At 42.0% G+C, this 23518-nt stretch overlaps 1 protein-coding gene across 8 annotated transcripts in view; it reads left to right on the top strand.

Moving 5' to 3' along the window:
- The window catches only part of Phkb (phosphorylase kinase regulatory subunit beta), a 204043-nt gene that overhangs the window by 94817 nt on the left and 85708 nt on the right, over positions 1–23518 (top strand). For all 8 annotated transcript variants that reach the window (XR_010060011.1, XM_063278111.1, NM_001414933.1 and 5 more), the window contains 6 exons: positions 79–174; positions 1221–1418; positions 4844–4901; positions 5913–5990; positions 7777–7935; positions 18245–18339. Coding sequence is in view for 7 of the 8 variants with exons in the window: in XM_063278111.1 (XP_063134181.1) it covers positions 79–174; positions 1221–1418; positions 4844–4901; positions 5913–5990; positions 7777–7935; positions 18245–18339 (684 nt within the window). In the remaining variant the exon portion in view is untranslated. The remainder of the gene's footprint in view (positions 1–78; positions 175–1220; positions 1419–4843; positions 4902–5912; positions 5991–7776; positions 7936–18244; positions 18340–23518) is intronic.

Here is a 23518-nt window from a genome sequence, read left to right as displayed (position 1 = left end):
TGTGGATTGCCCTGTCTCACAGAAAGAGTGCCACATGGTTTAAAATTCTCTGAAACGTGTTTCTCTTCCTGTTTCCAGGGCTGTTCTTGGTCAGTTATATTCGTGGATCTCGATGCTCACAACCGCAACAGGCAGACGTTGTGTTCACTGTTACCCAGAGAATCACGCTCTCATGTGAGATGATGTTCCAGCAACCTGAAACAGTTTCTCAGTGACCCACTCTTCCAGACAGCACACTGCAGTGTGGAGTTCTTGCAGAATATGAAGACGTGATATAGACGTGTCTTTGTCCTCTAGCCTCTGAGGTTGAAGCAGGAAGTAAACAGCCGTAGGCAAAGCTGTCCAGTCCTTTAAGCCTTTTGTCAGACAACAGAAAAATAGATATTATTTCTCTTTTGGAGAAATTAGCGAAAGTAGCCTAAACAAAGGGAATACTGTTTTTAAAATGAGTGCTTAGAAAAATCCATTTCCTCTTGGCACAGAAGTGGAGCACACCTGACTCCTTTACTTTGTCTGATTTCCTTCTGTAGATTTACTATTCCTCACTGCACTTTTCCCAGGAACTGTTTATGGTTTTATCCTCCAGAAACTCCCCCAAATAGAATGCTTAGCTCTTCTGCATGAGTAATCCCAGATTGTGGTAACTGCAAACCAATGGGAAAGCATTCTCTGTTTGTCTTAAGTGATGTTCCATCCATTTGGTCTACTACTTAAATGTTTGGCCATATCCTGACATAGGTTTCCACGTATTTTAGTGAACATGACTTTTTGTTTTAAGAACTAGAATAGTGTTTTTCTATGAACAAGCTTGTTTCCAATCAATAAACAGATTTCTATAGTATAAATTCTAATTGCTTCTACAATACAAATTCCAATGGGTACTAATTACTCAGTTAGCTATGGGGCCTTTTGTTTTCTCCTTTTCATTATTGTGGGCAAATTGCTCTGTTAACTAAGTCGTGGCAGCAAGTATTAATTTTTTACATTCTGTTTAGCTATAATTTTAAGTTCTAGCCTGATATTAAAGTTTGAAAATTCCATTAATTTTAATGAGTAAAGCGTTGCCTGTTTTATCAAGTTTACACACCACACCGTAGGACCATCTGTCTTGTGATCCTTGTCTGCTGATAAGCTTCCTGTCTCTAATGTGACATGAACTGTTTGGGCTGTGGTGGTTGTGTCACTGCAGACATTCAGTCTTGTTGTTATGACGATCCCAGAACACAGATGCTGCCCTGCTCCCGTGCATCACCTACCCCGCCTTTGCCCTGGACGATGAAGCTCTGTTCAGCCAGACACTCGATAAAGTGATAAGAAAATTAAAAGGGAAATATGGATTTAAGCGTTTCTTGCGAGATGGGTACAGAACGCCCCTGGAAGACCCCAACAGACGCTACTACAAACCAGCGGAGATTAAGGTACTGAGCGTCCATCTGCGCAGAGAGCACGTGCAGGCGTTGGCCCAGGAGAGGAGGCTGACCTGACTTCACATCCTGCCCCACGTGCCCGCGTTAATATAGTTCCTGTACCATAAGCTTTTTCTGGAGATTGACTGCTATTATGTATCAATGTTTAGGACTGTGCTTGATAGACAGTAACTGATCAATAAGTATTAACTCTTCTTACCACAGTTGCCACGTAGATTTATTGGTTAAACAGTATTTTTAGCATTTTTAGCCTTTTGCCTGTTTCTCTGACATTGCTCTGTTTCTATTTGTCGTCTGTGTTTATGGTTTTAAGCAAATGACTCCATGAAAACCAATATCCTGAGCTGGAGGTAGTGGTTCCTGCATTTAAGGTCAGCACTTAGGCGCCGGGGCAGAGACACGCCGAACTCTGTGAGTTTGAAGTCAACCTGGTCTATAGTGAGTTCCAGGCCAGCTAGAGCTGTAACAGGGAGACTCTACCACAAAGCAAAAATACCTGGTGGTCCTTCCCCCACTCCTTCACCTGCCGAGGAATGCTAGAGAAAGCCACAGACTGAACTCATGCCATCTAAACTCTTGTATGCCCTTGTCGGTCAGTGACTGTCACTGTTCTCCCTTCTTGTCATTTCTGCTGTGTGATCCTGTGGGAACTTCCCTTACAAACAACCTTGGACATAGCTTCTCAGCTCTGTTCCTGCTAGGAACCTTTCGTTTCTGTGTGATGGCCTCCACTGCACCTTTCCCTTTTAGTGATACTTACCCCAGTGTCTTAGCTCATGGAACATGCTGCCTCTCTTTCTCGAGGTATTCCGCATGGAGAAATCTAAGGATGTAAATATGCACATATATATCTCTGTGTGTATGTAGATCCTCTGTTTTTACTCATTCTTTTGGGAATCCCACTAAGCATTTGCTTCTCTGATAGGACACGAGTCTCTGTTCTTCTACCCTCCCTGCCTCCCTTTTGCTTCCCCCAACCTATTTTTTCCCTTTGTCATAAACACATTAGTGCCCATTACTAAAGAGCTAATAAAACCCTCCTCACTCTTTGGTCCTGTTCAGCGCCTGTCTTCTGTCTGCAGCCGTGACCCTGAACAGCATGTCTGTGTTTGTGTGTAAACTGAGCGTAGTGCTTACTTTTCGTGTCTGGCTCGTAGCCCAGGGATGCAGTCCACCAAGGCAGGGAGAGTGTCTTTATGGGGGGCTGACATCTCTCACAGCATGAACTGTGTATCTTGTGGGCAGTCAGCTGGAAGCCATAGCCGACCTTGAGTGCCTTGCTCTGTCAGCTGCCAGCCCAGCCTCACTTCAAAAAGTTCTCACAGGCTTTCAAAATAGCAGCACTGACAGGGAACACCTTATTCACCTCCTGCAGGCTCTGGGCTGGTTTCAGGCAGTTTCAGTGGCTGAGTTAGAGTGGATGCTTTGCTCACTATATTTTATTGAATCTCTTGGTGTCTGTATCTATTAACTATGTTCTCTTTTTGGAGTGTTCTGTTTCTGGTGGCCACATTTTCCCCTCCATCTCTACTCTCTGTCAGCCTCCATCTCCTTCTACTTCTGTGATCCATCCTCACTGTGCTGCTTCCTACCAAGCTCTGACAGCTATTGCAGCTAGTAATGAACTCTCTCCCAGATGCACAGTGTGTGTGCCCCTGCTGCTAGACGCGTGTCGTCAGTTCAGTCTGCCAGCATCTAGCTCCTCCTCTGCCCATCTCCTTACCACCTAACACCTCTTCTTGAAATTAAACATGTTACGTGTGTGTGAGGGTGTGTGTGTGTGTGTGTGAATGTGTGTCTATGTGAGTGTATGTGTGTGAGAGTGTATGTGTGAGTGTGTGTGTATGTGTGTGTGTATGTGTGAGTGTGAATGTGTGTGTGAGTGTGAATGTGTGTGAGTGTGAATGTGTGTGAGTGTGTGAGTGTGTGTATGTGAGTGTGTGTGTGAATGTGTGTGTATGTGAGTGTGTGTATGTGTGTGTGAGTGTGTGTGCATGTGTGTGTGAGTGTGTGAGTGTATGTGTGAGTGTATGTATGTGTGTGTGAGTGTGTGTATGTGAGTGTGTGTGTGTGAGTGTGTGTATGTGAGTGTGTGTGTGTGAGTGTGTGTGTGGTATGCATGTGCACACACATGCCCATGTGCCATGGTGAGCATATGGAGATCAGAGGACAGTCTCCTGTGAATTAGTTCTCTCCTTCCACCATGTGGATCCCAGGGGTGGAATTAAGGTCCTCACGCTTAACAGCAAGTGTCAATCTCTCTCATAGAACCATCTTGCTAGCCCCAACCACTTAACCACTTATCATTCACAAAACGTGACTGACTTATCCCCTTTAGAAATCCCTTTTTCCCCCCACTCTTCTGCATTATTCCTTGGCTTAACCTAGAAGTTGATAACATGGGACAATCTTGTCACCCAACTTGACACTGGACAGGATTATCTCTTTGAGTTGCCATCAGGTTAGCTGGGTATGGTACAACATAGCCTATGTTGTATATGAGTTACTTTGCCCAAATTGAGACACCGAGGTTTGGCTGTCATTTTTTCTCTTTGAATTGTTCTTTTGGCTTTGAGTTGATTTCCTTATTTCTTGCTCCATGTCTCCTAAGTTCTGCCAACTGCCCAGCCTGGGAATCAGCATAAGAAAGACGCTGACCCTTCTCAGTGTCCTCTGGTTCGCTGGCCTCCTGCTCCCGTGTGTGCACTGTAGAGTTAGTGAATTGTGGTGGCTTCTCTAACGTGCTGCATCTCCCGTGAGACTGTCATATCCACTCTTTGTCCCATGTGTCACTGTAGCTGCTTTCTCGGCATATGACCCTTCCCTGATGCTCAAGACAGAATCAGATATTTTTTCTTAATCTGTGTTCCCGGTGTGCTGTGTATGGACAGTGTAGACTGTGCAGTGGTTATTTATAAATTTCCCAGCCTCCCCACTGAGCTGTGAGCCTCTTGGGGCAAAATGTCTAACATTTGTCTCCAGTATTCTGTCTGGCTCAGTGTTTCTCAACTTGTGGGTCATGATCCCTTTGGGATCCACATTATCAAATATTCTGAATATTTACATTACAATTCAGAACAGTCTCAAAGTTACAGTTATGAACAGTGAAATAATTTTATGGTTGGAGGTCACCACGCCATGAGGAACTGTGCTGAAGGGCTGCAGCGTTAGGAAGGTGGAGAACCACTGCTGTAGTTAGTACTGGGTGTTAGTGAGGAGTTAGCACATACTCATTTAGTGACCGATAGTTACTGAGGTGAATGAATGCGCTTCCGAATAAAAGTTCTGAAAAGTACACAGAGAACAACTGGTCTCAAACTGAACTCACTACTGTGAATAAGTCCCTTGCATGTAACCTAAAATGTAGTTGCTGTGCTTCGTTAAAAGACATCTTAATGTTTCACTTTCTCTTTTAGCTGTTTGATGGCATCGAATGTGAATTTCCCATATTCTTCCTTTACCTGATGATCGATGGTAAGTGAACGTCTTCCTAAAATTTAAGATGCAGAATACGAGTGGCTTGAAGAATAGCCGAGGGTTGGGCAGATGGCCCCGCGGGTAAAGCGCTTGTCACGCAAGCACGGGAACCTGTGTCTATTGCCAGCACCTGCCTGGAAAGCACGCGGCTGTAATTTCAGTGCTGGGGCAGAAATAGGTGGATCCTTGAAAGCCACGAGTCAACCATGAGTGAGCGTCAGGCTCAGTTCAGAGAGCCTACCTCACAGTGTCGGACAGGGATTAAGGAAGACGCCCAGGGTCAATCTCTAGCTTCCACACACATGCACACACATACATATTCATCTGAATGTTCCCATGAACACAGGCACACACAAACACACTAAATAAAAACAATGAAGACAACTGAAATGAACGGTTCCACTCATCTAGCAACAAATTAGAACTTCAGTGATGGCAACAAACTCTTTTTATGTTGTTTTGCTTTTTGAGCAAATGTCAGATCTTTATAGCATTCTTAAAACTGTGTGTATGTGCGTATGATGTATGTGTATGTGTTTATGACACGCATGAATTCTTGTAAGAACGGGGGCACGCATGCCACAGCCCAGGATGGGGAGTCAGAGGACAGCCTTAGACGTCTGTCCTTACCTTCCGCATGCTTAAAGAATGTTTGAAACCACCTAGGAAGTCATCCATCTTGATGCCGGTATCTTGCTCATACACAAAGAAAAGCTTGTCTTAGAAGTCATGATTCTGTGCTATGATATTGAATATCTGTGCCACTTATGCTTAAGTATAGTGAAATTTCAATTAATTCAAGATTTAATTCTAAGTGCTAGCATGACTTTCGAAAATCAGTTGCTATATAAACGTCATAGATGTTTGCATTTCTCTTTAGTCTTCTGTTTTCATTTACATGTACTTTGGCACAATGATTTTTAAAGGGCTTAGGAGTTTTTAATAAGGGGAAATCTTTGTCTGATTATTAAGTGCAGCTGGTGTTGGGGTTTATATTTTATGTTTTAGGTGTTTTTAGAGGCAATCTTGAACAAGTCAAGGAATATCAGGACCTGTTGACACCTTTGCTTCACCAGACCACAGAAGGTACAGTTCTTTTATCAAGAATTCTTCTGGGGTTGGGGATTTGGCTCAGTGGTAGAGCGCTTGCCTAGCAAGCGCAAGGCCCTGGGTTCGGTCCCCAGCTCCGAAAAAAATAGGAAAAAAAAAAAAAAGAATTCTTCCCACCAGTGTTTCCTTGCTCATTTGAAATGTGTGCATGAGCCCTTCATAAGATTCATCTAAATTAGATTGAAATATATGAGACCTCAATTGAAATTAGAATAATCCCTGTTTAGTTTAACAAGTGTGTTTTACAAAAGCAGTTCCTTAGGCACGACAGGGATGGTCATGACTGTGGGTGGCCCTGACTGTAGTGAGAGTGAGGTGGCTTGCACACAGACAACTGTGATGTTTACAGTATGGTTCCATTACTCTCTGTAGTGTTACAGTCCTGTAAAGCTCCTAGGTTTTAGCCAGGTCATCAAAATTGCATGGCTATGTTTGTGTTTTAGTTTCTATTACTGTAGCAAAACATCATGACCAAAAAAGCAAGTTGGGGAGGAAAAGGTTTATTTGACTTACACTTCCGTATTGCTGTCCGGGCAGGAGCTTAAGCTGAGGCCTCAGAGGGGTGTCTCACCTCCCTCGCATGCTCAGCTCTCTAATGGAATATAGGGCAGCCAGCCCAGGGACAGAACAGTGGACTGGGTCCTTTCCCATCTAACCAAGAAAGTGCCTTACAGTCATATCTTATGGAGGAGGCAGTTTCTAAAGCGAGATTGCCTTCTTTCCATGACTCTAGTTTGGGAGTCTCGTTGACAGAGGACTAGCCACACAGCAACTGAAGCTATGGAGAGGGCTTCCTGAACAGACCTTTCTTAGCTAAGGCAGGAACTGGGCATCTAGACTCCTCTTCAGAGACGAGTCTGGGGCTTTTAGCATTATGTTTTGATGTTTGCCCTTGTACTGAGATGGCACTCTTAGAAGATGGCTTTAATGTTTTAGAAATAGTCAAAATGCAAGGCACAGCAAGGCCCATAAAAAGGCAAAATTGTATAATACCCAAAGGAATTCAAGGATAGTAGTGTAGATATCTTTGGGATTTGGAAATATTAATAGAATTATAGTCTTGTGAGCTTTGAAAATTGTATGTAAGTTAAATATTGATGTGCTTGTCAAAACATATACAAAGTCTTATGGACATAATGTATGAACTGTCATTCACAGCACTGGGCCCCATTCCTGTTGCACATGAACTTTGTGCACACACACACACATGCACACACGCACACCTGGTTCCAGATACCTCAATTAAATACTTCATATTTTGTTTTACCCTTTCAATGCTTGTAAATGTTAAAAGTTCTGGTATCTTTATTGATAAAGAATTTTAAATTAAAAATCAGTACTAAATTTTAAAGAGTTACGTTTTCAATATGTCTTATGGAGAAATTTTGCAATAATGAAATACTTGAAATTTTTGGATATATATATTTGGGGAGAGAGAGAGAGAGAGAGAGAGAGAGAGAGAGAGAGAGAGAGAGAGACACTAAAGTTGTTTGCTGTTAGAGGAGACACACATACATAACTGACTAAAGCCTAACATACTATTGGATTCATTCTAAAGTCAAGAAAGTCTTCTCCATATAGTTTTCCTAACAGTATCTTAGAGGATCAGAGTGTCATACTTTTGTAGCTCACTGGATATGCTCCTTTACAAGCCACCTCTGTCCCTGCTGTCCTGTCCTCAGGGATTCTTCAAGGAGAAATTTGGGGAGAGCACTGCTTTGTTGTAATTTTGGTTTTTTTTTTGTTTTGTTTTTACCTCTAGGATATCCTGTTGTACCAAAGTACTATTATGTGCCAGCTGACTTTGTAGAATATGAAAAAAGAAACCCTGGTAGTCAGAAGCGGTTTCCTAGTAACTGTGGCCGTGATGGGAAATTGTTTCTTTGGGGACAAGCTCTTTATATCATTGCAAAACTCCTAGGTAAGTGGAGAAGACAGGGAACCTATTTCCTTTCTCTGTTATCAAGTTGTTAGGAATAAATGTATCTCGGGTGATGTTTTCCCTTTGGGTGGAATTGGATTTGGGCGGAACTTCACACCATTAGTTCTTTGGTGAGTTTCTGGATCGGAAAGGTAACAGTGGTGTCCAACAGTTCCATAAAGTAAAGCACATTGTGACCGTGTGTGACTGTGTCCACCTTGAGCTCGGAGCTTCTAGCAGGAGGCTGGGAAAACTGCAGTTGCTTTCTCTGGGATGAGGCCGTTTCTGACTCCCTCACTCCAGCAGGCACGTGTGAACTTTGCCTCGTCAGCCATATGGTCGTCTCTGAAAGGTCTCTTTCTCTCCAGTAAATATATGTTGCTTTCTCTCCTAGTGGCTTAATAAAACTTTATTTACAATTACTTGAATTTTTTTTAGCTATTTCTACAACTGAATCAGAATACGCATGAGCAAATTTAACAAAGACAAAAGACTTACTTTGCAGCTTCCTATCCCATACTTCTACAAGATGTCTAATATTAATAACATTTTAATCAAAAAGGCTGTCATTGTAGAATCACAATCCATGTATGACAGAGTATGAACTGAACTAACTAAAAAAACAAAACGTCTCACTGTATAAAATACTATTGTCCTTGTGGTTTTGAGAATTTACATTTAAACGTGTGTTTGTGCTAGAAGAGGGATCATCGTTGGCTTGTTTTCATTATCTGTGAGGGGAGAAGACTTCAGAGGCCAGACTCCCAGAGTTCAGCTTGAGGCTTTCGTATACATGACACAAGAGCAGACAAGAAAACGAGGGAAAGAACTCAAACCGATACTCTCTCCAGTTCTCTTCTTTCCAGTGGTTTTCCAAGTCGTGTGCATTGACCCTAATTAACAGCATTAGGAAAGTTTGCTTTCATTAAAGGGAAGGGGTTTTTGCTTTGTTTTGTCTCGGTAAATATTATTTATACAGTTGTTCCTTCCAGGTTTGTAGAAAAGACAGACTGTTAGTGACTGGAATGCTTATGTCTGTCTAATTGGTGTGAATAGGAAGGTTTTTGAGACTGTGTGCTAATTACACACGTTTTAGTCTAGGAGCAGTTACCTGAGGTAGACCAAGAACTGCTTTGCAGCTGTAAGCTTCTTTGTACCTGGAGACCATAAAGGATGTGGGAAATCGTTTCTGTGATTCTGGTCTGAAAACAGAGTCCTCAAACCTGAGACTTGAAGCCATAAACCTTTTCTGCCTGGTGTTGAGTAAATATCCAGGTTGAAGTTGCTGCCATTGGAAAGAGCGGTGACCTCACAAAGGCCCTGGGGAAGCTGTTGAACCAGGAAGCAGTATTGGCTGCATTCCCCATGGTCATCCCAAACTGACCTTTAGAAAAGAGGAAGTTAAGAACGCTCTCCAGCTCTCCCTCAGCAGAAAAATCCTGTTCACTCTCACTCCAAATCAACGTGCTGGGTGTTTGCAGGTCGTTAGCACGGGAAGCGTTTTCCTGTGGGCAGGAATGTGACAACCATGCTTTCGTCTCTATTCAGTGGCCGGAACATGCTCTGCACTGCCTTAGAAGACAACTCTTTCTTTTCTGCCTACGTTCTGAAATGTATTAGAGAGCACGCAGGGGGCACACTTCATGAAGCCATATGCTCATTTTCCTCTGGGAAGAGGAAAAGCTGTGTTGTACCCCACCATGTTGGCCTAGCTGTATCACCCTGCTGCATGTGCAGGGCAAGCATTTACAGGCTGGGCTATTTAGCTGCCGCCCTGAATTCTTTATAACCCTCCCAATGTTCATGGATGGCCATAAGATTCTAGATATCATATTTACTAATAAAGTTGTATTTATTCATTAAAGGGACCTCGGTTTCATATCCTCACAATGACATTTTATAGGCAGTTAACTGGAGTTAGTGTTTTTACATGAGAATAATAACAAAGTAAATCTTTAGAAAGGTGCTGACTTTCGCTAATTCAGGTCAGTTTTTATCCTACTGAAGTCTACTGAAGACACTAGGCTGTGTGTGTCCCTAAGTGAGTTTTATGCAACAGAACTATGTGCCTTTTATAGTGATCAAGCAAGATAATATGTTTGCTGTTTTCCGAATTCAGTTTTCTGAAATTGATTCATTTTTTACAATATATCCTTTTTCTTAGAAAATGAACTTTTAGAAAGTGAGAGTTTCTATTTAATAAGTAAATTATAAACGTGTATTTTAAATCACACGACACGTTTTAAGGTCTATTTGACTTGGCATCTGTAATAGTTTCAGTTCTTGTTTCAATTGGAAACTTTGGCACTAATTGGCTAAGATTGCTATAGAATAGAGAGTACTTTTATTAGACAGCTAATGAAGTAATGGGTTTCTGTGAGGCTTTTTCATACTTCCTTAGTTTTAGTCAAGCCTTCTCCTGATATTTTATTTATTCTTTGATAATTCCATACAATATATAATTTATTTTGATTATATTTACTCCCGTTACTTTCTCGTCTTCCCAGTGGTTGGCATGGGCCAGGGTTCATTTCCTGATGCATAGACAACTTTACAGAGGTTATACGACTCATGAAAAACGCCTGCCCCTCCCTGTGATTATTAATCGCCAATAACCCCGTGTGATCCCTCACTCCTGTCCTCATGGAAGTGCTGACAGCTCTAACCTCATACTCAGCTTGGGCAGGAATCCTGGGTGTCCTGAGTGTAATGGCCCTGACATACCCAGATGACATTTATAATACTCCTCACTTCCTCCAGCTCTTTCTGTCCCCTCTTTACATACCCCCTTGAGCACTGAGGTGGCAGGTAGGAGAATGGTAGAGAGGCCCCCTTTTTCTGACTGAGTCACTGATTGTGACTGGTTATAGGTCACTGTTTTAACCACTGCCCACTACAGACAGCAGCTTTGCTGATTGAGGTTGGAAGCAACAGTAATCTATGGGTATACGTATAAACACTAAGGAGGAGGCACTGGCAGCGTGTCCAGTTACCAAGACAACCATAGTAGTAGGTCCTCTCCAGTCACGGTCTCTTTAAATAATAACACAGACAAAACACCAGCGGTCAGAGTTATTGCATTATGAGCATTAGTCCAAGTAAGGGTTTGTTGCTCTTTAGATAGAGTTTCTCTGTGTAGCCATGGCCAGCCTAGAGTTCACTATATAGACTAGGCTAGCCTGGAACTCCAAGATTCTGCCTGCCTCTGCCTCTGGTGCTAGGTTGAGGGCGTGTGCCAACATGTCCAGCTCCAAAGTTAGTTTGTAATCAAAGTTTAGTCTTATGGGGTCATACCCAGTCACCATCACAAATAGAAGAAGGTTACAATATTCATTGCTATTGGATACAAGTACATTTCCACATTCTCATGTCTAACCCCTAGAAAAGCTGAATCCAACGTGTTTAAGATGGCTGAAATTGTGACACAGCCTTGACCAGTTTTTGTGTTTCTATCATGGCTGTTTCCTCCACAAACTGCACATTTCTACCCCCAAACCTCCTTGTCAAGCTGCATTGAGGAACTATTAATTAACTGTTAATGAGGAACTATCCTCGCCCAATAGCTTTTCCTCTTTTATCTTTAAGAAGTAAGTTTACTGTGTGCTCCTTTCAAGTGTTTTCTATGTGGTATCATTTCTTCAAATGTAAATACCTTGGGGCCTCATGACCTCAACCTCTGCTCTAATGCTGCTCACAGTTTCGTGTCTACCGTTCCTCCACCACACAGGTGCTTGAAGGAAGTCCCCAGTCATGGGCTCTTGACCAGATTTATCACACTAGGCATGAATTCTGTCTTCAAGATCAAGCCTCAGATTAAGTCAGCAAGCTATTTGTTACCCCCAGGATAGCCATGCCCCTGTTTCCCTAGATACAGCTTACCTGGCAGGTTGGTAGTGTAGAACACAGGTAACATTGGGTAAACTTGGTGACGATTTTTTTTCCCCAACCAATCTGGATAGCACCTCCAAGTACTACCAAATTTGTCAGAAGGGAGAGGTTTTCAGGTCAGTTCCAGCTTGTTTTCTCTGTTAAACGATATGTGTGGTGCCATTTATAATAAGCAGGGTCTTTAGTGACAGTAGTAGGTGTCTTTAGTAATTCCTGGCTCTGGGGGCAGCTGATAGCAATGGCAATGGCCTCTGGGAGCCTCTGGGACTACACTGACCAATTCATAGAACAGGAGTTCTGTTTAATGATTTGTGGCTTATGGTAGCAGGGTTACCCAGGCTCATTACCCATCTGTGTAAAGACTTAATTGGTTTTTATTCGCTGGTTTGGTTTGGCTTAGTTTTTTGAGGCAGGATGTCACTTTGTAGCTCTGGCTGGATTGGAACTTGCTATGGAGGCCATTGCTACCCTTGAACTCATTGAGATCTGCCTGCCTCTGCTTCTCAAATGCTGGTATTAAAGGCATGTGCCACACCCAGTCTTAATTTTTAATTATATTTTTAAACATAGCTCATACAATAGATTGTTTCCATAAAGCTTTTTCATATATTCTTAGTTTGGATTAAGCTTCCCTCTTACCGCCATCTGGGCGTAGACCTCTCTATGCCGTGTTCCTCCATACATTCTTATCACATATGCTCTATTACTTGCCCTTCTGTGGTTTCTTCCCCATCACCCTCCCTTGCACCCTTCTGACTTCCTAGCCTCTACAGACACTGCAGGTTGAGCATACGAACCTGAAGACTCACAGCTAGGGTTTGCCTGTGAGAGGACGTCAGTGTTTGTCTTTCTGGGCCTGGGTTACTCAGCGGAATCTCCAGTTCCATCTACTCCCTTGCAAGTTTCATTTTCTATAGTTGAATAAAATTTCATATACATACACACACACACACACACACATATATATATATATATATATTCGAACATACATACATACACACACACACAGAGACACACATACACACACACACACCATTTTCACCGTGTGTCCATCAGTTATTGGGCATCGTGGGTGATTGTTTCAGAGCTACTGTGACAGAGCAGCATGGAGTGTGGGTGAGCAGGTGTCTATGCAGTGTGTAGGGTCCTTTGCATGTACGCCCAGGAGTGGCACAGATGCCACATGGTCTTTCTCTCTCCAGGACGCGCACTGATGTCTACAGCGGTCGCACCAGTTTACCTTCCCATGAACAGGTCACTCTTCCCACGTCCTTGCTGGTTTCTGTTTTCTTAATGGTAGTCATTCTAAGGGGTATCTGCGAGGCTGCAGTTACCTGAAGTGCACAGCAGGCAGATTGTTGTACTGATTAGTGGTTTTCTTAAAACTAAAACATTTTGTTTAATTGCTACTAGGGCTAGAAATTTTTCATTAAAATTATGATTTTCCATCTATTGATCATTTTGCTAATTTCTGTGACCTTTGAGGTTGGACACTGTAGGTGTCCACCTGAGGTTGGACACTGTAGGACCTTTGAGGTTGTTACTGTAGAAAGCCATTCCTCTCTTGTCCGTTGATCACTGTAATGCTAATTATTCAGTCATTGACCATTTATATTTTCTTTTTGCTCATCTTTGTTCTTGAGAAAATGTATGCCATTGAACTGGTACCATAAGGACCTGTACCTTTGTCTCCCGAGTGACAAAAATCACTATTGTGCATGTGTGCATGTATTGATCCTCTAAGGATATTTGTCACTTTTACCACTATGGAAATTAATGCAATGACAACCATTAGTGTTTCAATGCAGGCTCATGCGACCAGTTTGTTTTGTTTAGTGAGTCATTCGAGGGAGGTTGCACTTTGGGGGTTAAGGCACTGTGCCCAGTACTGGGGACATAGGCATGAAGGAGAAAGTACACAGCCTGTGGTGTTCGGGATGCACATGGAATGAACTGGAATGTACAGATACACACAGAAGTAGTGCCTGAAGAAATGCAGATAAGTCTCTTAGGGACTTAGCTAACCAGATGATTTAGTTCCTATTTTAGTGGGTTAGCATCCAAGTTTCCTAAGGAGATAGCTTTTCTTAACTGATCTATCACCATTTACAAATAAAAAAGTAAAAGCACTTCATTTCTATAGGATAGCAGTGAGACATTATAAAGTACTTGTCAGTTGTGGGAAGGTTTTCACCTGGTGATGATATTAATAAGTGGATGGCCCGCTCTTTTAGACGATCAGTATACAAATCACCCCTGCATCATAAGCCAAACTGAAATCAATAAATTCTTAACATGTGAATGTCTGCTGCAGTGAAGCCTGGGTTTGTTTGCTTTTGATTTTGAAAACAAATTTTTTTCCTTCTAAATAAAAGTGCATCTGTTATGTTAGCTGTGAACAATTTGCGTAAGTACTTGTGTTCCGTAAGATGAACAGGTTTTTGGAATTAATAGAACCTTAGTGTTTAGCTAATACTTAGACCTTAGTACTTGCCTTTTAGGGTTCTCACCCTTGCTGGTTTTTCTGCTGTTAGGAATATTTTCATATTATTATCAAGAACTTCCAGGAGTTACTAAAATATCCTTTGGTGATTTTGTTTCTTGGACAACTTTACAGTTGCTTGAGAGTCATCACAAAATAAACTGTAATGGAAGAATATTTCCAAAGCTGCAGAGGATTTTACAGTCATTCCCTCCCTGGTCTGTTTTTCAGAAGTATCCGTTACCTAAAAGCATAGTACCTAAAGCATTGTGGAAAATGAAGAAATAAGAAAGGATCTGTGGCTATAAACACACCGATAGCAAACTCGGCAGGTGTTGTATATGATCATGGTAGCATTCAGGACAGTGAAGTGAGCATGCTCTGTAGGCCGAGTGTAGCACAGGTGTACCAGTGCGTTTCAGTAGAAGTTAATTTCACTTTTATAGTTAACTAATCCTGTCTAGGTGTGTGGACATAAGTGAGATAATGTGCACATGTAAACATGTAAGATAACGCACAAATATAAACATGTATGATACACAAATGCACACATGTAAGATACTGTGAAATGTAAGCATGTCTAGTTGGGACGTTGTGCTCACTACAAGTTTGCATAGTATCTTGCAGCTTCAATTCCAGAACTTAAGCAGAATCTTATTTCAGAGGTGTTTACCTAGTGTGACCTCAACACAGTGCCTCCAAGCTCATGCAGAAGCCCAGCTCCAGTGTGCCTCAGTGCAGGTGGCCATCATCCAGGTGTGGTCTACAAAACACCAGAGGAATACTGACACCGGCCTTCTTCCCCACACTCCTGGCCGTAGCCCTTCCATCTAGACACTGCCTGCCTGGCTTTAGACTTTAGCACAAGTACCCACAGGGACTGACAGACAGATGGAATGGCAGGCTTCCAGGTGCACTGTGATTGAGGTTGGGGACACCTGCTCACCAGTGCTCCTTGCAAATGCCATTTCCTGACCTGCCTCTACAGTTCTGTATCTGGGTAATGTCTGTGTGACCGTGTGGTTCAAAGGTGCTTCTCCTGTGGTAGCCTGAGCACATTCTAGAATGCCATTACTACAGTGTAATTCTTGTGCTGTGCGTTACCTACCGGGAACTTAGTTACTCTATTCCCACCGTTGTGTGGCTGTCATTATGTTCTGTTTCAGAACATTGTCATCACACAATTTCCTCTGACCACTGACCTGTTAGGCAGACCTGCCTGTGCTTGGCCATCACTAATCTTGCTGTTGCCTATTCGGAACATCCCGTAAGCTCAGTCACATTTGTGTCCTTTTATGTCTGACTTCCCCTGCTTAGCATATTGTTATTAAGATTTTGAAACCTGTATCAGCACTTTATTTTTTATGGCAGAGAACATCTCTTCCTATAAATACAACCTCATTTAATTGATTGGATAATAATTTGGATTTTTAAAACCGTCTTGAATTATGACTAATGCTGACATTTTACACACAGCAACATTTTCATGATGTTACTCACACAGTGCTATGGTCTGACCCGAGGATAAGCCATCATGTCCCCACCAACCTCTCTGCTGTTTGTTGGGGAGATGGGTTCTCATTATATTAACCCTGGCTAGCCTGGAACTTGCTGTGTAGACCAGGTCAGGTGGGCCTTAAACTCAACAGAGACTTCCCTGCTGGATTAAAGGCATGGCCACCAGTCACATCTGCCCTGCTTCAACATGTGGGGTGTTTCCAATTGGAAACTATCATAAATAATGCTGCTCTCAACTTTCACATGTAAATTGACATTCTCATTTCTATGAGATGGGTATGTAGTAAAGGATTATTTTTAGTCATATGCTTGCTTTGATGCCTTCACATTTTGAGCAACTTTTCTAGATTCCTTCCAACATGGTGGCTTCTGCTTCCCTGCAACAGCGGCCGAGGTCCTACATGCTCTGCATCCTCACCCAGTTCTGTTCTTAACGGTTTTAAGTGCTGTTATCAGTATTACGGCTATCCTCACAAGTGTGAGTTAGTTCCTCACGTGGGTATTTCTTAACATTCCCAAACTATCAATGTTTCTAAGCAAGTTTTCATATGTTTATTGGTAATTTCTTTGGAGGAACCCAGTTATGTGGCTACTTTTAAATTGAGTTTTTATCATTGCTGACTTATAAGAACTCATTATATATTCTTGATATAAGTCACTTCAGGAACATAATTACTTTCTGCCATTTTCCGGACTATCATTTCACTTTATTGATAGTGTCCTTTGAAGAACAAAAGGATATAACATTTATGAAATATAAGTCAAAAAAGCTTCTACCAGACTTACAGTCTAGCACCTATAGTTTAGTGCTCATGTGTGCCTTTTTATATTGATATATTATAATAATTGATATTTTATTATTAAACTGTCTTTGCATTTGTTTGGTAAATCCGATGTGACCTTGGTATAGAATTCCTTTTGTGTGTTAATTAGTTTGCTAACGTTTTGTTAAGTATTTGTATGTAGCTCTTGGAGGCAGAGGCAGGTGGATCTCTCTCTATTCCAGCCTAGTGTCCAGAGTGAGTTCCAGGTTAGCCAAGCCTACACAGAAAAACCTTTGTTGCTAAAATAAAAAAAAAAAAAAAAAAAGGAATTTGTGTGTGTATATTCATAGGGATTTTGGGTTTATAGTTTCCTTGGCAATTGTGAACTAGAAAATGCTTACCCTTTTATCTGTGCAAAAGTTCGTGAAAGACTGATTTTAATTTCTCTTTACCTGTTGGTTCTCATCACCAATGAAACCTTAAACTGGTCATCTTTGAATATGTGAGTGTGTGTGTGTATGTACACGTGTGTGTGTGTGTGTGTGTGTGTGTATGAAGGAGGATGTGTATGAAGGTATGTGAGTGTTTAAAGTCTCAATCATTTTACTTTTTACAAATGCATCAGTTCTCTGCGTGTGCCTCTCGAGCTACTTTCCAGAGTGTGGGTCTTTCCAGGATTTGCTGTGTCACCCAGGCTGCCTGGCTTGTGGTTGTACACTCTGTATTGATCATACGTAGGGTGGACATAGTGTTCCCACCTCGATCTTTCCATGTTTTCTCTTGGTTCCTCTTTTTTGCATCTTCAGATCAGTTTAGCCATTCCTCGGTATGTTTTTTTAGCTTTTTTTTTTTTTAAATTATTATATATAAGTACACTGTAGCTGTCGTCAGACACACCAGAAGAGGGCATCAGGTCTCATTACAGATGGTTGTGAGCCACCATGTGGTTGCTGGGATTTGAACTCAGGACCTCCGGAAGAACAGTCAGTGCTCTTAACCACTGAGCCATCTCTCCAGCCCCTTTTTAGCTTTTTATAAGTCTGGTTTTGATTCAATATTCTCTCTCTCTCTCTCTTTTTTTTCTTTTTTGCTTTTAGTTCATTAATTTCAAGCTTTATCATTTCCGTTCTGCTTCTTTTTATTTAATTTTCTCTCACTATCTGAAGATGGGAAGCTAGGGTACTGCTTTCATATTTGACTCTATTTAATAAGTACACAAATGGCAATATTTCCCCAGGAGCAGTGCTTGCTCTACGTCTTCTCCTCCTCTCTGGGCCTGGGTGGTACTGGGACGGGAACCAGGTACTAGCAGAAGCTCTGTCACCTGGCCTACAAGAACTTTCTGGTTTTCCTTTGATTTTTCCATTTGACCATTGGTTATTTATGAGGATGTCACTGAATTTCCTTATATTTGTGAATTTTTGAAATTCCTTTGTCAGGAGCTTCTTGTTTCATTGCATTGTAGTGAAAGGTACAGTTCCTGCTGTTTCAGTTCTTGCATTCATCTTATGTCCTAGCTTAGCTTGTTTCTCAGAGAATGTGCTGGGAGAAAAATGGGTATTTTTCTCTTGTTGAGTGAAATGCCCTACAGTTCTCTCTTCTGGCGCACAGCGGTGTGTATGTTTGCTGAAACATCACTTGATTTCTTTCTTTTCAGCTGATGAGTTAATCAGTCCTAAAGACATTGACCCCGTCCATCGCTTTGTCCCACTTCAGAATCAACGTAACGTGAGCATGAGATTCTCTAATCAGGTAAAGAGATGCTTTCATTATTAATTTAGATTTAACCAAAGACATTTAAAAGTTCATTAGAGGAGAATTTTTATTCACAATGTGTTTTTCTTGCTCCTTCTGTGGAAAAGACTTTTTACTTACGATTAGGTTGTGATAAAGGGCTATTTGTTGATAAGGAAGTAGAAAAGCATCTTCAGGGTCAACACTTCCAGATTTAGGTGAGTTCAGATGTCATGGATGCCATGCATATGATTTGCAGGAGGACAGATGCCATGTTGTGGGAGGGAATAGGAGGTCATGGTTAAGAACCCTGTGCTCGACATGCCCGTCTCCTCCTGAGTCTCCCTCACAGAACTGTATAACTGGAAAGAGTTGTTCTTAGCACATTTGGACATGTTGTGGTAGGGAATGGCTTTTAGATTCTTATGTTTACTAGCTATGGATTTAGACTGTGTTGTGTCAACACACTCTGAAGTGTTTGCAGTATCAGCAAGATTGATGTTGACTTGAGCAAACCCTCAACTATTAAATGATACCAGTAATGAGGACTGTTAAAATGAAAATGTTGTCAATTGTGGAACCTGCCTGAGGAGAAAGGAAATGAGCCTGCGTGTGCCTGGGTTTCCAAGCAGTTAGACTGCATTTAATACAAGTGGCATCAGCACTTGCAGTTGATGCGCTTGCAGAGCTAAACATTTCCTTCATCTTAAAAAATGCACACAAGCACCCGCAGGCTTGCACACACATAATGAATGAATGAATATTAAATTTTTAAAAAGGACAAAAACGTGTTAATCTGAGATAAGAAATTTTTGCTGGCCTATCAGCCTCCATGAGATAAGGACATGGCCTTTTTCTTAGGGCAGTGTATTATGCCAATGTGTACCTGTACCAACGTGCGGTGATCGGGTTTAGTGAGCAGTGTAAAATGCAGAGTCTATCAACTCTATTACCCCGCGCCAGGACTCAGCTGTGTTCTGACTCTATGTACGTTCAGCCTGTCATTTACATGGTAGTTTATGTGCTTCACCTTGTTCTCTAGGGTCCTAGAGGACATATGAAGCCTTTTCTTAGGCCGAGGTATAGGAGCAGAAGAAAGAGCTACAAAGTACGCCATAGCCGCATGGCTAGCAAAATTTCTCATTTTTTTTCCTGCTTGACATACGCGAGTCAAGTTGTAGGTTATCTGTGATTCATCGGACTCACAGCTCTTTCTCTCCTACTCAAAAGAAAGTTTCTTTGGAACAGTAAGAGTAAACTATAGAGAGAGCCTACTGCTAACTGTTCCCCTCAGAATTATCTTCTGATGTTGCTAGAGGGCTATGGATGGCAAGCCTTCTATAGAAGCATCCCTTCTCAGCTAAGAGAAGTGCTGTAGGCAGAAGACTGTTCCTCTCCAGCAGTGTGAACAGGGTATGTCCTAAACAGAGAGCCGAGAGGGAGGATGAGGATCCCAACAGAAAACTGCTGGGAACTGGGATTCCCCGCAGCCTGGCTGTAAATAAGGTCCTCTTGATACGTTCTCAGCCTTATTAAACGTGCTTGACATCCCTAAAGCCATTGCTGAGCACAGCAAGCTGGTGAAATATAAGTGAGAAATAACACCAAGTATGCAGCCCATTCTCTGGCTGCAGTGTTGGCTTTGCGGCCGGGCTGTGACTGGCCATGTTGAACTTTGTACATAAAGGGTCTCTTGGGGCAGTCCAAGTGCTCTAGAGTCTGCCAGGTGTTGCAAAAGCAAACAGAGTACTTAAATGTTAATGATGCATGAAAGGAGAAATTTACCTTCAAAGGAAGTTGTCTCAGGAGGCCTCAGGTCCACTTCTGGCCTTCAAGGTCACTAGAGGCCACAAAACTTGGAAACTTGCTAGACAAACTGTAGCCAATCTTTTTGGCTACTTTGTCGATTCTTTTTCTTCCACCAGTTCAACCCCCTAATCCTAGATAAGAGAGAAAAAAGGATAGAAAAGGATAGAGGTGAAGTGAAAGAAATCTCTGAATAAAATCAGGGGTCAGAAAGGGGACAAAATTATGGTTAGATTACTTCCTGCTGACTACAGGTTTCAAATTCCTTGGGGCAAGTTTGATTTTTGCCATCAGGACATGTAATTTCTTCTTCTTTCTTCTTTGCTTACGGCTAACTGGGACTGTAACAATCACCAACAGCCAACCAACATCCCACCCTGCCTCTCGGGGCCCTGGCATTTATAGACCCTCTGAGAAGCACACAGAATTCCAAACACCACACAGCCACAGAAAACTGTCTACACCTGGCAAAATCACGCTCCGACTAGAGCATGAGGCAAATCAGAGTCAGCTGTTGTGGACAGTCTGAAGCAGTCCCATATCCCACATCTGGGATCAAAATGAAAACATATTCCCATTTTATTTGTGTTTTTTAAAGAAACCAAAACTCTGAAACTGTCATTACAACACACAGGTAGAGTTCAGTGTGGGAAAACATGCTGAGTATGACCATTAAATGGAGTTGCACCTTGAGCAAGTTCTGTGGAATGCAAGCTGGGCACCTATTTCTGTGGAGACACAGAGATGTGCTTAGTAACACAGCAGTGTACAGCATGGTCATCCGTGATTCTTACTGAGTGTCAATCTTGTAGATATGAGCTGGTCCCTCCGAGGAAACCCAGGTGTTAAGTATAAGTCACAGAGACGCCTAGGCTGTCCAGCCTGCTACCTGCTCATTTCAGAGCCCTTTAGAAGTACCTGTCTAGGACCCTCTTGTTCCTACTTCCAGGATTTTTTTAAATGAATAATTTATGTCTTTTAATGAGTAAAATGGGTTTTGTGTCTCTTGACTTAATTAGGATTTAAGCATTTTTGCAATAGCTTATTTATAATTTGTACGTTATACAATTCCCTAATTTAAATGGCACAATTCAACAGTTTTTACACTGTTTTCTAAAGTCAATTCTACTTTTTTTATCTCTCAGAAAAAGAAACTCTATTTCAGTTACTCTTCTTTCTCAGTGCTGTCCTCTATTTGCTCTTAACAACTTTGTCTGTATGGCTTTGCCTGCTTGTATAACTGTAGTGTCTCATGTGTACCCTCCCTCTCAGTCAGCGTTAGGTTTTCAAGGGTTATCCTGTGACATCACTTAGTACAGCACTCATTCATTTTATGGTAGAGCAGCATGTCATTTTAGGTCTGTGGCTTATTTTGCTTGCGATCACGTGGGTTGTCTCAAAGCTTTGGCCATTATGAGTGCTGCTGCTGCCAGCCTCCAATTGCAGTCATCATGCTACATGTGTTTCTATTTTCCTAGGATCTCTATCTCAGAGTGAAGTTGCTGGATCATGCACTAAGCTCTAGGTGAACTCTGAGGAGCTGCCAGACTTTCTTCCCCGTGACGACACTGTTTTGCATTTCCTCCAGTGCACTAGGGTTTCCACTTTCCATTTTTCTGCTTTCCTACTGGCACCTCTTTCCTGGACTCTAGGGTGTTGTTGTGGTGAAGTCGTGTCTAACTGGGTTTGGTTCTCATTCCTTAGTTACAAACACAGATTGCTGGCAGGTGAGTTCCAGAAATCCTGCATGTGTACTGGATGGCTCCCTTGTGTGACGCAGACACTTTCTCCCATTTGGGGAACTTTCCAGCGTCATCCCACTTCCTTTGTGATGTTCGAAGCACAGAGGTTTTAAGTTTTGAGGAGGCCTGATTTTTCTTCAACTACTTTTGCTTTTAGTCATGTCTAAAAGCCATTGCCTAGACCAGTATTGTAAGCTTGTGACTTACGCCTACTGTTTGAACCAAGAGTTCTGCACCATTTGTCCTGGAGTCTAGGTGTGGGGTCCGTGTTTCCTCAGTCTTCACACCAGGTGTGCGGTGGGAACCCAACTCCTTACATGTTTGTCTGCTGTTGTCATCACTGCTGAGTCTGAACAGGGATTTCTAACATGTTGCTAAATAGAGTAATTAGATACAATATTTATTATTTTAGTCATTCACAAAGCAAATAGTCTGTTGGTTTTAAATATGTTGACAATATTTTCTAGCCATCACCGTAGTCCATACTAAAATAATAATCTCCAACAAAAACCAAACTCATTTAATGACTGCTTACTCCTCCCTCCACCCCTGATAAACACTGTTACACCTCCTGTCTCAGAGTTTGCAGATAATGTAGGCAGAATCACATAGTCATCCCTCTGCATCTTGATCATTTCACTAAGCTTAATTTCCAGAATAATTCTGAAATTTTGTATTAATGTGCTGGTCCCATTTCTTCCTGGCAGTTATTTTGCCGTGTGCCTCAAGTGATTCATTATCTGATTGTTTATAATATAATAAATGGATAATAAATGTGTTTATTATTCTCAGAGCATTAAGTAGTCTCCTCCCCAGTAAGAAGCAGAAAATATGATTGGGAGATTTTTTTTCCTGGCAAGCCTCAGTCACGAGCCAAGTCTCTAGTAAGCAGCAATTCCAATGCACATCACTCTGCTCTTGACAAGTGCTAGAACGTGAAGGGCACCATGATGGGGCTTCTGTCTGCAGTGGGCAGTGTAGCCAAACCCTGCTGAACAGCTGTTGTTCCCTGTAGAGCTGCTACCCCACCCTCTTCTCGTCCTTCTGGGCCAGTCTCACCTCCTTCCACCTGCACCCTGTTGTACCTGCAAAGTGCCTCTCTAGGCCACTTAGGTGGGGGTCAGCTCTCGGGCCAGCATCACAGGAGTGTCACCCTCAGATCCAGATAGTTTGCAAGATTTGACATGAGAATTCCCCTTCTAGCACTTCTGTGCTGCCCTCTATGGTCTGGGTCCTCGGTGAATGGAGTAAATTTGCAAAGTGGGGTGTCATGGAGCAGCCTCGAGGCTGAAGACCTTCTGTGCAGGAAGTTGAGTTTACTGCAAAAAGGGTTATGGGGCCTCATAGTTTACTGTGTAAATTAAATAGCACTTCTCCAACTAGATTTATAACCCCTTCCCTCCTCTGAAGTCCTCTATAAAGTCTAGTCAGTATTAAAGGCTTATTAATCTTGAATGCTTTAAGGACATTTGCACGTGGCTCACTTTTTTGGGGGTTGGTTTATCAACATGGGCCTCAACAGCTAACCAGTTTTAGATATAATTTCTACTTCAAAGAAAAACTAACTCAGTTTGACAAAAGCTAAGTTGTTCATATGGGATGAAGAAGCTAAATTTATTTACCTGTGTGTGGGGTTGTAAAGTTTAATC

This window comes from Rattus norvegicus, chromosome 19 (genome assembly GCF_036323735.1).
Source record: "Rattus norvegicus strain BN/NHsdMcwi chromosome 19, GRCr8, whole genome shotgun sequence".
NCBI lineage: Eukaryota > Metazoa > Chordata > Mammalia > Rodentia > Muridae > Rattus > Rattus norvegicus.
This window is presented reverse-complemented; position numbering and strand designations above follow the sequence as displayed.